Source organism: Oncorhynchus masou, chromosome 30, assembly GCF_036934945.1.
Source record: "Oncorhynchus masou masou isolate Uvic2021 chromosome 30, UVic_Omas_1.1, whole genome shotgun sequence".
Taxonomy (NCBI): domain Eukaryota; kingdom Metazoa; phylum Chordata; class Actinopteri; order Salmoniformes; family Salmonidae; genus Oncorhynchus; species Oncorhynchus masou.
In genome coordinates, this window is record NC_088241.1 from 3,216,184 (window position 1) to 3,233,733 (window position 17,550).

At 44.0% G+C, this 17,550-nt stretch overlaps 1 protein-coding gene across 2 annotated transcripts; it reads left to right on the forward strand.

Moving 5' to 3' along the window:
* The first annotated feature begins 10,332 nt into the window (after positions 1-10,332).
* On the forward strand, positions 10,333-17,535 carry gba1 (glucosylceramidase beta 1). 2 transcript variants are annotated; one of them, XM_064947544.1, is made up of 12 exons: positions 10,333-10,681; positions 10,879-10,943; positions 11,214-11,405; positions 11,536-11,682; positions 11,818-11,951; positions 13,028-13,200; positions 14,597-14,686; positions 14,981-15,128; positions 15,337-15,561; positions 16,212-16,375; positions 16,728-16,844; positions 16,920-17,535. In XM_064947544.1, the coding sequence occupies exons 1-12, from the start codon at positions 10,656-10,658 to the stop codon at positions 17,023-17,025; spliced, it is 1,587 nt and encodes a 528-aa protein (XP_064803616.1). In that variant the 5' UTR covers positions 10,333-10,655; the 3' UTR covers positions 17,026-17,535. The 2 variants fall into 2 exon arrangements, with proteins under 2 accessions (XP_064803616.1, XP_064803617.1); XM_064947545.1 differs by having other exon boundaries at positions 10,335-10,681; positions 10,875-10,943.
* The last annotated feature ends 15 nt before the right edge of the window (positions 17,536-17,550 follow it).

Sequence of the window (17,550 nt, forward strand, 5' to 3'; positions counted from 1 at the left end):
GTGAAACACTGCATTTTATTCATTTATAAAGCCCTTTTGCAACTCCCACATTGCCACATGAAATAAAATGTTTTACTTACCCATAGAAGTAGTTACTGTACCCCACATTACCTGACATCACTACTTACCCATAGAAGTAGTCACTATACCCCACATTACCTGACATCACTACTTACCCATAGAAGTAGTCACTATACCCCACATTACCTGACATCATTACTTACCCATAGAAGTAGTTACTATACCCCACATTACCTGACATCATTACTTACCCATAGAAGTAGTTACTATACCCCACATTACCTGACATCATTACTTACCCATAGAAGTAGTTACTATACCCCACATTACCTGACATCACTACTTACCCATAGAAGTAGTTACTGTACCCCACATTACCTGACATCACTACTTACCCATAGAAGTAGTTACTGTACCCCACATTACCTGACATCACTACTTACCCATAGAAGTAGTTACTGTACCCCACATTACCTGACATCACTACTTACCCATAGAAGTAGTTACTATACCCCACATTACCTGACATCACTACTTACCCATAGAAGTAGTTACTGTACCCCACATTACCTGACATCACTACTTACCCATAGAAGTAGTTACTGTACCCCACATTACCTGACATCACTACTTATCCATAGAAGTAGTTACTGTACCCCACATTACCTGACATCACTACTTACCAATAGAATTAGTTACTATACCCCACATTACCTGACATCACTACTTACCCATAGAAGTAGTTACTGTACCCCACATTACCTGACATCACTACTTACCCATAGAAGTAGTTACTGTACCCCACATTACCTGACATCACTACTTACCCATAGAAGTAGTTACTGTACCCCACATTACCTGACATCACTACTTACCCATAGAAGTAGTTACTATACCCCACATTACCTGACATCACTACTTACCCATAGAAGTAGTTACTGTACCCCACATTACCTGACATCACTACTTACCCATAGAAGTAGTTACTGTACCCCACATTACCTGACATCACTACTTACCCATAGAAGTAGTTACTGTACCCCACATTACCTGACATCACTACTTACCCATAGAAGTAGTTACTATACCCCACATTACCTGACATCACTACTTACCCATAGAAGTAGTTACTGTACCCCACATTACCTGACATCACTACTTACCCATAGAAGTAGTTACTGTACCCCACATTACCTGACATCACTACTTACCCATAGAAGTAGTTACTATACCCCACATTACCTGACATCACTACTTACCCATAGAAGTAGTTACTGTACCCCACATTACCTGACATCACTACTTACCCATAGAAGTAGTTACTATACCCCACATTACCTGACATCACTACTTACCCATAGAAGTAGTTACTGTACCCCACATTACCTGACATCACTACTTACCCATAGAAGTAGTTACTGTACCCCACATTACCTGACATCACTACTTATCCATAGAAGTAGTTACTGTACCCCACATTACCTGACATCACTACTTACCAATAGAATTAGTTACTATACCCCACATTACCTGACATCACTACTTACCCATAGAAGTAGTTACTGTACCCCACATTACCTGACATCACTACTTACCCATAGAAGTAGTTACTGTACCCCACATTACCTGACATCACTACTTACCCATAGAAGTAGTTACTGTACCCCACATTACCTGACATCACTACTTACCCATAGAAGTAGTTACTGTACCCCACAATACCTGACATCACTACTTACCCATAGAAGTAGTTACTATACCCCACATTACCTGACATCATTACTTACCCATAGAAGTAGTTACTATACCCCACATTACCTGACATCATTACTTACCCATAGAAGTAGTTACTATACCCCACATTACCTGACATCACTACTTACCCATAGAAGTAGTTACTGTACCCCACATTACCTGACATCACTACTTACCCATAGAAGTAGTTACTGTACCCCACATTACCTGACATCACTACTTACCCATAGAAGTAGTTACTATACCCCACATTACCTGACATCACTACTTACCCATAGAAGTAGTTACTATACCCCACATTACCTGACATCATTACTTACCCATAGAAGTAGTTACTATACCCCACATTACCTGACATCACTACTTACCCATTGAAGTAGTTACTGTACCCCACATTACCTGACATCACTACTTACCCATAGAAGTAGTTACTATACCCCACATTACCTGACATCACTACTTACCCATAGAAGTAGTTACTGTACCCCACATTACCTGACATCACTACTTACCCATAGAAGTAGTTACTATACCCCACATTACCTGACATCACTACTTACCCATAGAAGTAGTTACTATACCCCACATTACCTGACATCACTACTTACCAATAGAATTAGTTACTATACCCCACATTACCTGACATCACTACTTACCCATAGAAGTAGTTACTGTACCCCACATTACCTGACATCACTACTTACCCATAGAAGTAGTTACTGTACCCCACATTACCTGACATCACTACTTACCCATAGAAGTAGTTACTGTACCCCACATTACCTGACATCACTACTTACCCATAGAAGTAGTTACTGTACCCCACAATACCTGACATCACTACTTACCCATAGAAGTAGTTACTATACCCCACATTACCTGACATCATTACTTACCCATAGAAGTAGTTACTATACCCCACATTACCTGACATCATTACTTACCCATAGAAGTAGTTACTATACCCCACATTACCTGACATCACTACTTACCCATAGAAGTAGTTACTGTACCCCACATTACCTGACATCACTACTTACCCATAGAAGTAGTTACTGTACCCCACATTACCTGACATCACTACTTACCCATAGAAGTAGTTACTATACCCCACATTACCTGACATCACTACTTACCCATAGAAGTAGTTACTATACCCCACATTACCTGACATCATTACTTACCCATAGAAGTAGTTACTATACCCCACATTACCTGACATCACTACTTACCCATTGAAGTAGTTACTGTACCCCACATTACCTGACATCACTACTTACCCATAGAAGTAGTTACTATACCCCACATTACCTGACATCACTACTTACCCATAGAAGTAGTTACTATACCCCACATTACCTGACATCACTACTTACCCATTGAAGTAGTTACTGTACCCCACATTACCTGACATCACTACTTACCCATAGAAGTAGTTACTATACCCCACATTACCTGACATCACTACTTACCCATAGAAGTAGTTACTATACCCCACATTACCTGACATCACTACTTACCCATAGAAGTAGTTACTATACCCCACATTACCTGACATCATTACTTACCCATAGAAGTAGTTACTATACCCCACATTACCTGACATCACTACTTACCCATAGAAGTAGTTACTATACCCCACATTACCTGACATCACTACTTACCCATAGAAGTAGTTACTATACCCCACATTACCTGACATCACTACTTACCCATAGAAGTAGTTACTATACCCCACATTACCTGACATCACTACTTACCCATAGAAGTAGTTACTATACCCCACATTACCTGACATCACTACTTACCCATAGAAGTAGAAAACCCATAGACCCATAGAAAACTCGCCTCCCTGCGGACCTGGCATCCTTTCACTCCCTCCTCTCTACATTTCCCTCCTCTGTCTCTGCTGCTAAAGCCACTTTCTTCCACTCTAAATTCCAAGCATCTGCCTCTAACCCTAGGAAGCTCTTTGCCACCTTCTCCTCCCTCCTGAATCCTCCTCCCCCTCCCCCCCCTCTTCCCTCTCTGCAGATGACTTCGTCAACCATTTTGAAAAGAAGGTCGACGACATCCGATCCTCGTTTGCTAAGTCAAACGACACCGCTGGTTCTGCTCACACTGCCCTACCCTGTGCTCTGACCTCTTTCTCCCCTCTCTCCAGATGAAATCTCGCTTCTTGTGACGGCCGGCCGCCCAACAACCTGCCCACTTGACCCTATCCCCTCCTCTCTTTTCCAGACCATTTCCGGAGACCTTCTCCCTTACCTCACCTCGCTCATCAACTCATCCCTGACCGCTGGCTACGTCCCTTCCGTCTTCAAGAGAGCGAGAGTTGCACCCCTTCTGAAAAAACCTACACTCGATCCCTCCGATGTCAACAACTACAGACCAGTATCCCTTCTTTCTTTTCTCTCCAAAACTCTTGAACGTGCCGTCCTTGGCCAGCTCTCCCGCTATCTCTCTCAGAATGACCTTCTTGATCCAAATCAGTCAGGTTTCAAGACTAGTCATTCAACTGAGACTGCTCTTCTCTGTATCACGGAGGCGCTCCGCACTGCTAAAGCTAACTCTCTCTCCTCTGCTCTCATCCTTCTAGACCTATCGGCTGCCTTCGACACTGTGAACCATCAGATCCTCCTCTCCACCCTCTCCGAGTTGGGCATCTCCGGTGCGGCCCACGCTTGGATTGCGTCCTACCTGACAGGTCGCTCCTACCAGGTGGCGTGGCGAGAATCTGTCTCCTCGCCACGCGCTCTCACCACTGGTGTCCCCCAGGGCTCTGTTCTAGGCCCTCTCCTATTCTCGCTATACATCAAGTCACTTGGCTCTGTCATAACCTCACATGGTCTCTCCTATCATTGCTATGCAGACGACACACAATTAATCTTCTCCTTTCCCCCTTCTGATGACCAGGTGGCGAATCGCATCTCTGCATGTCTGGCAGACATATCAGTGTGGATGACGGATCACCACCTCAAGCTGAACCTCGGCAAGACGGAGCTGCTCTTCCTCCCGGGGAAGGACTGCCCGTTCCATGATCTCGCCATCACGGTTGACAACTCCATTGTTTCCTCCTCCCAGAGCGCTAAGAACCTTGGCGTGATCCTGGACAACACCCTGTCGTTCTCAACTAACATCAAGGCGGTGGCCCGTTCCTGTAGGTTCATGCTCTACAACATCCGCAGAGTACGCCCCTGCCTCACACAGGAAGCGGCGCAGGTCCTAATCCAGGCACTTGTCATCTCCCGTCTGGATTACTGCAACTCGCTGTTGGCTGGGCTCCCTGCCTGTGCCATTAAACCCCTACAACTCATCTAGAACGCCGCAGCCCGTCTGGTGTTCAACCTTCCCAAGTTCTCTCATGTCACCCCGCTCCTCCGCTCTCTCCACTGGCTTCCAGTTGAAGCTCGCATCCGCTACAAGACCATGGTGCTTGCCTACGGAGCTGTGAGGGGAACGGCACCGCAGTACCTCCAGGCTCTGATCAGGCCCTACACCCAAACAAGGGCACTGCGTTCATCCACCTCTGGCCTGCTCGCCTCCCTACCACTGAGGAAGTACAGTTCCCGCTCAGCCCAGTCAAAACTGTTCGCTGCTCTGGCCCCCAATGGTGGAACAAACTCCCTCACGACGCCAGGACAGCGGAGTCAATCACCACCTTCGGGAGACACCTGAAACCCCACCTCTTCAAGGAATACCTAGGATAGGATAAAGCAATCCTTCTCACCCCCCCCCTTAAATGATTTAGATGCACTATTGTAAAGTGGCTGTTCCACTGATGTCAGAAGGTGAATTCACCAATTTGTAAGTCGCTCTGGATAAGAGCGTCTGCTAAATGACTTAAATGTAATGTAAATGTAAGTAGTTACTATACCCCACATTACCTGACATCACTACTTACCCATAGAAGTAGTTACTATACCCCACATTACCTGACATCACTACTTACCCATAGAAGTAGTTACTATACCCCACATTACCTGACATCATTACTTACCCATAGAAGTAGTTACTATACCCCACATTACCTGACATCACTACTTACCCATAGAAGTAGTTACTATACCCCACATTACCTGACATCACTACTTACCCATAGAAGTAGTTACTATACCCCACATTACCTGACATCACTACTTACCCATAGAAGTAGTTACTATACCCCACATTACCTGACATCACTACTTACCCATAGAAGTAGTTACTATACCCCACATTACCTGACATCACTACTTACCCATAGAAGTAGTTACTATACCCCACATTACCTGACATCACTACTTACCCATAGAAGTAGTTACTATACCCCACATTACCTGACATCACTACTTACCCATAGAAGTAGTTACTATACCCCACATTACCTGACATCATTACTTACCCATAGAAGTAGTTACTATACCCCACATTACCTGACATCATTACTTACCCATAGAAGTAGTTACTATACCCCACATTACCTGACATCACTACTTACCCATAGAAGTAGTTACTATACCCCACATTACCTGACATCACTACTTACCCATAGAAGTAGTTACTATACCCCACATTACCTGACATCACTACTTACCCATAGAAGTAGTTACTATACCCCACATTACCTGACATCACTACTTACCCATAGAAGTAGTTACTATACCCCACATTACCTGACATCACTACTTACCCATAGAAGTAGTTACTATACCCCACATTACCTGACATCACTACTTACCCATAGAAGTAGTTACTATACCCCACATTACCTGACATCACTACTTACCCATAGAAGTAGTTACTATACCCCACATTACCTGACATCACTACTTACCCATAGAAGTAGTTACTATACCCCACATTACCTGACATCACTACTTACCCATAGAAGTAGTTACTATACCCCACATTACCTGACATCACTACTTACCCATAGAAGTAGTTACTATACCCCACATTACCTGACATCACTACTTACCCATAGAAGTAGTTACTATACCCCACATTACCTGACATCACTACTTACCCATAGAAGTAGTTACTGTACCCCACATTACCTGACATCACTACTTACCCATAGAAGTAGTTACTGTACCCCACATTACCTGACATCACTACTTACCCATAGAAGTAGTTACTATACCCCACATTACCTGACATCACTACTTACCCATAGAAGTAGTTACTATACCCCACATTACCTGACATCACTACTTACCCATAGAAGTAGTTACTGTACCCCACATTACCTGACATCACTACTTACCCATAGAAGTAGTTACTATACCCCCACATTACCTGACATCACTACTTACCCATAGAAGTAGTTACTATACCCCACATTACCTGACATCACTACTTACCCATAGAAGTAGTTACTGTACCCCACATTACCTGACATCACTACTTACCCATAGAAGTAGTTACTGTACCCCACATTACCTGACATCACTACTTACCCATAGAAGTAGTTACTATACCCCACATTACCTGACATCACTACTTACCCATAGAAGTAGTTACTATACCCCACATTACCTGACATCACTACTTACCCATAGAAGTAGTTACTGTACCCCACATTACCTGACATCACTACTTACCCATAGAAGTAGTTACTATACCCCACATTACCTGACATCACTACTTACCCATAGAAGTAGTTACTATACCCCACATTACCTGACATCACTACTTACCCATAGAAGTAGTTACTATACCCCACATTACCTGACATCACTACTTACCCATAGAAGTAGTTACTGTACCCCACATTACCTGACATCACTACTTACCCATAGAAGTAGTTACTATACCCCACATTACCTGACATCACTACTTACCCATAGAAGTAGTTACTATACCCGATCATAGGGATGATTAACTCTGGAAACTCCATCTGTTTCTTTCCACCCCATGTACAGTATGGAACAGTCTTCAGAGTTCCCTACAAATGGATGTATTGGTGCCTTTTGGGCATTTCAGTGTTTATTGAGGACCTCTGCTGAGGAATGTGATTGGTTTTCATGAGTGTGTTTTATTTTATTGTTTTCTCTTTGTGTATTTATTTTCTGGTGTATTTCCTATGTGTCATTTGTTGTGTAATTGTGAGATGCAGGGCTCCCTTGCAAAAGAGACCTTGGTCTCAATGGGACTCCCTGTTAAAATAAAGGTAAAAAATAAATATTTGATTGCCATTTACACCAACACCCCTACAGTATATGAGTCTCTCTCTGTCGCTCCTCCGTGTGGAGGGGTGGTCATCGCCACTCTGTCTCTACGCTCCAAGCCTTCCTGCCCCAGGAGCTGCCTGGGGCCATGATAAAATCCTGATTAATGTCATTTTATGTCCAGTCCCAGTCTAAACATAGATCTGGACTATTAGGGTTAAGGGAAGGGACTAAGGTAATGACCTTTAGACACAGCCGACCCACAGGAGTTTACTGCCAATCTGAGAGCCATAGTCAACAAGCCTCAGGGTGTCGCTATTGAGCCTGCAGTCAGAGGTCAAACAAGCCAGTTGGTTCAAACAAATGCAGCTTTCCTTTTGGAAGCACATGACAGAGAGACCCAGTAGTCTCCCAGTTAAGGAAATTGAAAAAAGAGGGTAGAGCAGAGCGCCGGGTCGAAATACAAACTGAGACGAATTTCAAGCCATTCAAACAAGTGTGGGGAGGCATTACATGTGAAGAATGGGGTGTTATCCCTTGATTTTAACATGTACATATTTATAGGGCAAAAATAAGATATGTCTTATTGTCACATAAATAAAACGAATATGCATCAAAACCACTACACTACAAATTGAATGCACCAATGCCAGAAATGAGTTTTGAGCCACACAAACATTCTGACATTTGAGTTATGATCCTTTTATAGGCAAATTACTCCCCCTATATTTAGCTCTTAGTGCACTAAAGACCACAGGACCTTAGCATTTACTTTTAAAGAGTAAAGTGTATTTTACGTTCAGAATCAAATTCAGCATCGGTCTGACATCAAAATTCAACAAAGATACATCCTAACTAGCTAACGTTAGCTACCTCAGTACAGCTGCTAGCCACTGCTTCCATCCAAACAATCTTTTTTTGCCATGTCCTTATGTAATGTTGAGTGGCTGATGAGCACCAAGAGAAGTTATATCTCTGTATTTCTTCATTACGCAAAGTTTGAAAAGGATTTGCTAGGAAATAGTCGACATGATTAGAGCGAGAGAGAGATAATCCTGGAGGACCACAGTGTTTGATCTAAAGATGACAACCCCAGGTATGAGAATAATGAATATGTGTGGCTTAGTGAATATCAGAAGAAGAGGTTGTCAGCTTACTTTTAAATTGCAAAAACAACTGTCAGATGTGCTGTATGAAGTACTGTAGTACAGTAGAATGGGCATTATTATTCCATTGTACACTATAACCTTACTTATATCCAACCTTACTTTGGGGTTGTTTCAGAGCACAATAGGAAACAGGGTGGAAACTGGGTGATCTGAGAAAAAGAAACCAGTGTTGCCTAGGTTACCCTTCAGGAAAAGGGTGGAGGAAAATGGTAAACTGTGGGCTCCAAGGGATGTTGATGTGTCAGCTGAAAGGGAACGGGACACTGTCAGGACTGAAAGCTAGTCAAAGACACAGAGACATATACAACACAAACGGACATAACACTGAGATGCCCTGTGCACTTACAAGAGAAAGTGTCAAGCACCTGAGTCAATTGCAGCAGGTCAGGGAGTGGATCCCAAAGAGCTGTTCAGAGCACTGAACTATATATTAACGGTTAGGAAGCCTGAACTATATATTAACGGTTCGGAAGCCTGAACTATATATTAACGGTTCGGAAGCCTGAACTATATATTAACGGTTAGGAAGCCTGAACTATATATTAACGGTTAGGAAGCCTGAACTATATATTAACGGTTAGGAAGCCTGAACTATATATTAACGGTTAGGAAGCCTGAACTATATATTAACGGTTAGGAAGCCTGAACTATATATTAACGGTTAGGAAGCCTGAACTATATATTAACGGTTAGGAAGCCTGAACTATATATTAACGGTTAGGAAGCCTGAACTATATATTAACGGTTAGGAAGCCTGAACTATATATTAACGGTTAGGAAGCCTGAACTATATATTAACGGTTAGGAAGCCTGAACTATATATTAACGGTTAGGAAGCCTGAACTATATATTAACGGTTAGGAAGCCCGCTTGGCAAAAGGGTTTTGTTTCTAACCCTAACCCTAACCCTAACTAACCCACACTAGATTATTGTTCTATCTGTGTGGTCACTGTACAATGTCTCAGTGGATTACATGTATGTTGTTTTATGTTTAGTCAGTTAATTGATGTGTTTCGGTCTAAGAATGTAATGTCACAGAAATAGAATCCATGGATTCTATTTACATGGGTAACGTAAACTAATGTGTGTATACGTTTGAATATCTCTCAGCCTATCACACAGTGTTATGCAAATGAGTTTCTGCATGTGATGATGCTGTCTGGGGTACGCTGGGCCAGTCAGTTTGAGTAGCGCCTGTGTGCGTTGGTTCCGGTTTGGTGGATGTTGGTGGGCACTATATTCATCCAAATACACTTCAACTTGATTATTTCATGGAAAATTATCGCCCCGAACTGTTTATGCTCGTTAACTAGTTACGTGAATTTCAGTGGCTTTGCAGGCTCGTTACACAATGGTTACACTACTATGGTGGGCAATGTTCCCAACCTTGTATTTGTCACTGGCGACCTCTGGCGGTAAACTACAATGTACATTGAAGTGACGTACCATAGTGCGCTTGTCATATGACTATCGAGGTCCATACAATTTTGGACAATCCGGATATAGCAGAGAAAATCGATCAGTTGAACATGCGACTCAATACTTGACGTGCACTTTATGTCAAAGATCCTGATAAAAACTAGGTAAGAACGAACCTCTGATGCGCACTGGTGACAGTGAATGTTACAGTTGCGGATTAAAATGACACAAGTTCATGGACTAAAGGAGCCTAACGTTACTCCGTATGTATAATGTAATGGAACGGAGTCATGACCAGGGGCTATTAGCCTACAGCACCTGTCAGCATGCTGTTGTTATTCTCTGTTCTCTCTACAGATAGAATGCCATTGTCAACAGCACTCATCCCTCTCGCTTTGTTCATTGGAGTAGCAACACGATCCAGAGGTACAGTATGTTATGTGTGGCCACTTTCACATGGGAGCTAACTAACCAGTCGAATTAAATGTGGAACTAGCCATGACCATGTTTATAACTACTTAACACATACATAAAGCTTTATGACACATGTTTCTGAACTGCATTGTTTAAATCAGCATGTTTACCACTGTCAGTCATGTCATTTATTGACGCTGATGACCCAAGACCCATAGCTTCCCTTCTCCTCATTTCCCTTATAAACGACCCTCTATAACCCTGTGTGTGTTTTCTCCCCAGGCAGTGATGAGTGTGTGGCCCGTAACTTTGGCCATGGCTCGGTGGTGTGTGAGTGTAACTCCACCCACTGTGACAGTATTGGGTCGGACACACTGCCTGCACTGGGTCAGTTCCTGTCCTTCACCAGCAGTAAGGCTGGCAGCAGGCTGCAGAGAGGACAGGGACAGGTACAGAAGAACAGCACTGAAGCAGGTGAGAATAGCCTGGGCTGAAAACAACAACCCCCACTAGCCCAAGGGTGGGAAACAAAAAAGACAAAAGCCTGCACACACTTTCACCCTTCAGGACCTGTACTGACCACCCCTCCCTCCATCTCTCCCAGTTCTCAGGCTGACTGTGGTTCCCTACCAGAAGTACCAGAGGATCAGAGGGTTTGGAGGAGCCATGACAGACTCAGCTGCCATCAACATCCTGTCTCTGTCCCCCAGAACACAGGACCAGCTACTACGACAGTACTTCTCTGCTCAGGGTGAGAGGTCAGGGTGTCAGTAAGGGCCATAGCTATAATCATAAATACTAGAATAGTCATTTTATGTCAATGGGACAAACCTGGCCAAATAAAGGCTGAGTTAAGTGTGTATACTGCTGTTGCTTTGCGTCCCAGGTATTGGGTACAGTGTGGTGCGGGTGCCCATTGCCAGCTGTGACTTCTCAACCCATCTGTACACCTACGCTGACTCACCTGGCGACTACAACCTGGACAACTTTACCTTATCACCAGAGGACACGAACATGAAGGTGGCTTAGATAGTCTCTCTGTTTCTCTCTTTTCAGCTCTTTCTCTCCTTTGACTTGTTAGATCGTAAATGTATCAAATTAAAGTTTATTGGTCACGTAAACAGTTTAACAGGTGTTATAGCGGTGCAGCGAAATGCTTATGTTACTAGCTCCAAACACTGCAGTCAGATGTCAAACAATTAAAAGAAACAGAAAAAAGGCAAGAAATCAAGAACGTCTGAATCCAATGAACAACCTAAATAGCACTGTATCAGTATCAAAATGAAACCCATACAGTATGTACACCAAGGGGATTTCCACAAGCTAAACTAAGAATGGTATTTACAGCAGTGGTACACTACATGGCCAGAAGTATGTGGACACCACTTCAAATTAGTGGATTTGGCTATTTCAGCCACACCCATTGCTGACAGGTGTATAACATCGAGCACACAGCCATGCAATTTCCATAGACAAACATTGGCTGTAGAATGGCCCATACTGAAGAGCTCAGTAACTTTCAACATGGCACCATCATAGGATGCCACCTTTCCAACAAGTCAGCTTGTCACATTTCTGCCCTGCTAGAGCTGCTCCGGTCAACTGTAAGTGCTGTTATTGTGAAGTGGAGTTTGGCCGGGGGGCCAGCTCTAGTAAGAGTCTTGGTTCCAAACGTCTTTCATTTATGAACGATGGAGGCCACTGTGTTCTTGGGGATCTTCTATGCTGCAGAATAATTAATCTATGTCGGGGATACAGTATTTAAATACACAGTGTGAAACAGGAAGTGACTAGTGGTTCAATGTCTCTATAACATGGAACAGTATGCGGTGTCAGTGAGTGTGCATCACCTTGTAGACAGCTAGTGATGGCTGTTCAACAGTCTGATGGCCTGATATTAGAAGCAGGTTTTTGTCTCTCTGTCTTGACTTTGATGCACCTGTAATGTCTTCGAGTGTCAGACGGTAGCCGGGGAACACTCCTACCACTGTCAGCAAACTTGATGATGGAGTTGGAGTCGTGCATATGGCCATGCAGTCATGGAGGAATAGGGATGTATGTATGTACACCACTTCCTGTTGTTGGTCCAATTCCAGATCCCCCTGCTGCAGCGAGCCCAGGCCCTGTCACCCCGCCCCCTGTCTCTGCTGGCCAGTGCCTGGAGCGCCCCCGCATGGTTGAAGACCAACGGTGCTCTCACTGGCAAGGGCTCTCTGAAGGGCCAGCCTGGGGGCAAGGAGCACAAGACCTGGGCTAAATACTATGTCAGGTATCATACAGTATACACACCTTATCCTGGGCTAAATACTATGTCAGGTATCATACTGTACACACACCTAAACCTGAACTAAATACTATGTCAGGTATCATACAGCATACACACCTTAACCTGGGCTAAATACTATGTCAGGTATCATACAGCATACACACCTTAACCTGGGCTAAATACTATGTCAGGTATCATACAGCATACACACCTTAACCTGGGCTAAATACTATGTCAGGTATCATACAGTATACACACCTTAACCTGGGCTAAATACTATGTCAGGATTCATACAGTATACACACCTTAACCTGGGCTAAATACTATGTCAGGTATCATACTGTATACACACCTTATCCTGGGCTAAATACTATGTCAGGTATCATACTGTACACACACCTAAACCTGAACTAAATACTATGTCAGGTATCATACAGCATACACACCTTAACCTGGGCTAAATACTATGTCAGGTATCATACAGCATACACACCTTATCCTGGGCTAAATACTATGTCAGGTATCATACAGCATACACACCTTAACCTGGGCTAAATACTATGTCAGGTATCATACAGCATACACACCTTATCCTGGGCTAAATACTATGTCAGGTATCATACAGCATACACACCTTAACCTGGGCTAAATACTATGTCAGGTATCATACAGCATACACACCTTAACCTGGGCTAAATACTATGTCAGGTATCATACAGCATACACACCTTAACCTGGGCTAAATACTATGTCAGGTATCATACAGTATACACACCTTAACCTGGGCTAAATACTATGTCAGGATTCATACAGTATACACACCTTAACCTGGGCTAAATACTATGTCAGGTATCATACTGTATACACACCTTATCCTGGGCTAAATACTATGTCAGGTATCATACTGTACACACACCTAAACCTGAACTAAATACTATGTCAGGTATCATACAGCATACACACCTTAACCTGGACTAAATACTATGTCAGGTATCATACAGTATACACACCTTAACCTGGGCTAAATACTATGTCAGGTATCATACAGTATACACACCTTAACCTGGGCTAAATACTATGTCAGGTATCATACAGTATATACACCTTAACCTGGGCTAAATACTATGTCAGGTATCATACAGTATACACACCTTAACCTGGGCTAAATACTATGTCAAGATTCATACAGTATACACACCTTAACCTGGGTTAAATACTATGTCTGGTATCATACAGTATACACACCTTAACCTGGGCTAAATACTATGTCAGGTATCATACAGTATACACACCTTAACCTGGGATAAATACTATGTCAGGTATCATACTGGGCACATGGAGCCTTACAGAGGAGTTGGACTTTTCCCCCTCTCTCTGAGTATTCATTCTACTTCCTCAGGTTCCTGGAGGAGTATGCCAAATACAACCTGTCATTCTGGGCCGTAACCACAGGCAACGAGCCCTCTGCTGGACAGATGACCAACTACAGGTCACATCTCACTTTATATTACATGTGTATCTAAGGCAGGTACATAATTGACAACAGGAAAAAATGATATCCAGTTAGTAGTTGCATTCTGGTAATGAAGTTAGTTATAGAGGAAGTCCATGTTTTACAGGTTCTCAGTTGGTAGTGTATGGAGCTTGTAACGCAGGGTGGTGGGTAAGATTCCCGGAACCACCAAAATACCTAAAATCTATGCATCTATGCACGCTTTGGATAAAAGCATCTGCTCAATGGCATATATTATATTATAACAGTAATCTGTTTTCTCTGCTCCAGTTTCCAGGCTCTGGGCTTCACAGCAGAGGAGCAGAGGGATTGGGTGGGCCTGGACCTTGGCCCCGCCCTGCACACCTCCGCACACCCCCACACACAACTCCTCATCCTGGACGACAACAGACTGCTACTGCCACACTGGGCTAAAGTGGTGAGGGAGAGGGACTCTGAAAGACGAGGGGGGCTTTGAGAGAGGGAGGAAAGGAATTAGAGATGATGGGGTAATGTAGGATCAAGGACAGAGAGTAGAGAGAGTCAACAAAAGGATACATGGGAAAAGGGGAGAAGTCCATAAAGAAATAGTGAAATGTTGAAAGTGTACATTTGGACAATATTGAAGTATGCTCCTCCTCCCCCAGGTCCTCAGTGATGTGCGTGCTGGCAGGTATATCCATGGTGTTGGAGTCCACTGGTACCTGGACACCCTGGTGCCGGCAGAGCTCTCCCTGGGCACTACCCACCACCTGTACCCAGAATACTACCTGTTTGGAACGGAGGCCTGCGCTGGCTGGAGCCCCTCAGACAGAGGAGTACGGCTGGGCAGCTGGGAGAGAGCTGAGCAGTACGCACACAGCATCATACAGGTAAGACATGACCTAGAATGAGGATCGTCAATACTCTTTCTTAGTCGTATGGCTAACGGGTGAGCATGACATCGTACAGGTTTACAAGTGAATGTGTTACTGTAGCAGGTAATTGAACAGGTCAGCATGACATCAGACAAAAAGAAGTTGAGTGTGACCTCAATGTTTTGTTAGATTCCTGTGTATGATCTGGTGAGTAGCGTAGGTGCTGGTGGTGAAATGTTACAGGGGCCAACTGATGAACTGAAGGTGTGTCTGAGCTGTTTGTTGTCTCTTTGTTCGTCCCTCCTGAAGTCAGTTCTGTGTCATGTCCTGCAGCGCGAGTTAAACACATTCATACTGTACTGAACTCTACAGCTCAAACTGCTGCTCTGTTATGTTGCCCAAGGGAACAAGCTAGAATGGTGCTCTGGGTTTATCCATGCCTCCCGCTCTTCCTCCCTTCCTCTCTCTGAATACTCTGCAGGACTGACACAGGACTCTCTTAACTGTTCCCTCTCCATTCATTTTGCATTGGGACAGTCACTCTCCTGAGAATCACAGGATTGTTTATGCCGATGCAATGCCAGGTAACACAACAATGCAAACTAGACAGTGAATGAGTCACTTTCTTCCTCAATCTACTCTTCCTCTCCTCTCGTCTGCTGTAGGACCTGAACCACTATGTGGTAGGCTGGACAGACTGGAACCTGGCTCTGGACCAAGGAGGAGGGCCCAACTGGGTGAAGAACTTCGTGGACAGCCCCATCATCGTGGACCACAGCCGAGACATCTTCTACAAACAGCCCACCTTCTATAGCATGGCCCACTTCAGGTACTGTACTGTCCCACCTTCTATAGCATGGCCCACTTTAGGTACTGTACTGTCCCACCTTCTATAGCATGGCCCACTTCAGGTACTGTACTGTCCCACCTTCTATAGCATGGCCCACTTTAGGTACTGTACTGTCCCACCTTCTATAGCATGGCCCACTTCAGGTGCTGTACTGTCCCACCTTCTATAGCATGGCCCACTTCAGGTGCTGTACTGTCCCACCTGGGTGGGTCTGACACTCTGTACCAATACTTTATAAAGTGAACCCTTCTTTCCTAACTTACTTGGTGATCACTGATCTGTATGTGTTTTGAAGTACATATAACACAAGTAAATTAACTCTGCTACACAGTAAGTTCCTGTGGGAGGGGTCTCAGAGAGTGGGTGTGTCCTTCAGTCACGAAACAAAACTGGAAAGCTCTGCCTTCGTCAGGCCAGACGGGTCAGTGGTGCTTACCATCCTCAACAGGTGGGTGAAAGTGTGTGTTAACACTGTGTGTTTGCATGTGTGTTACCTTGATGTGAGACTGTGTGTGTGTTGCAGGTCGTCGTCAGAGGTCCAGTTTGAGGTGTATGATCCTGCTGTGGGTTTCATCTCCTTCAGTGCTCCAGCCCACTCCCTGCTCACACTCGCTTGGAACACACTCTGACCGCACTGGAATGGAACACACACCTTTACTGCCAGGGCCAAAGCATTGTCACAGTCCCCACTACCAGGTCTGCTACATTTCCACCACTACACACTCAACTCCCACCACCATCCGAAGCCCAATGTGCTGCCGCCTCAGAACAGCATATCTAATAGAACCTGCAGCATCGTGGGCTCTGGCATTTCTGGGATCAGAGCTTGAAATGTGTGTGTGGTTTAGCCAATACAGCCAAATATGTTGCAGGTTCCTATGTATCTGCACTGATCTTTATCAAGCTGGGAGAAGCTCTGGAATGTGTGAATATAGCATGTGATCAAACCAGGACCAGGTACACTAACTACTATGATCAGACACTGCTGCTGCTTGAGACGGTCTGACCATTACACTGCTAACAACCGTTTCTAAACTGAAATCTGGTTTAGAAAAGAGATCATGTACCGAATCTATTAATGCCGTTTAAACCATTTGCCTTTTGAATAAATGATGTGCCTCTATTACGTCGTCACACAAGTATCGGGACGTTTT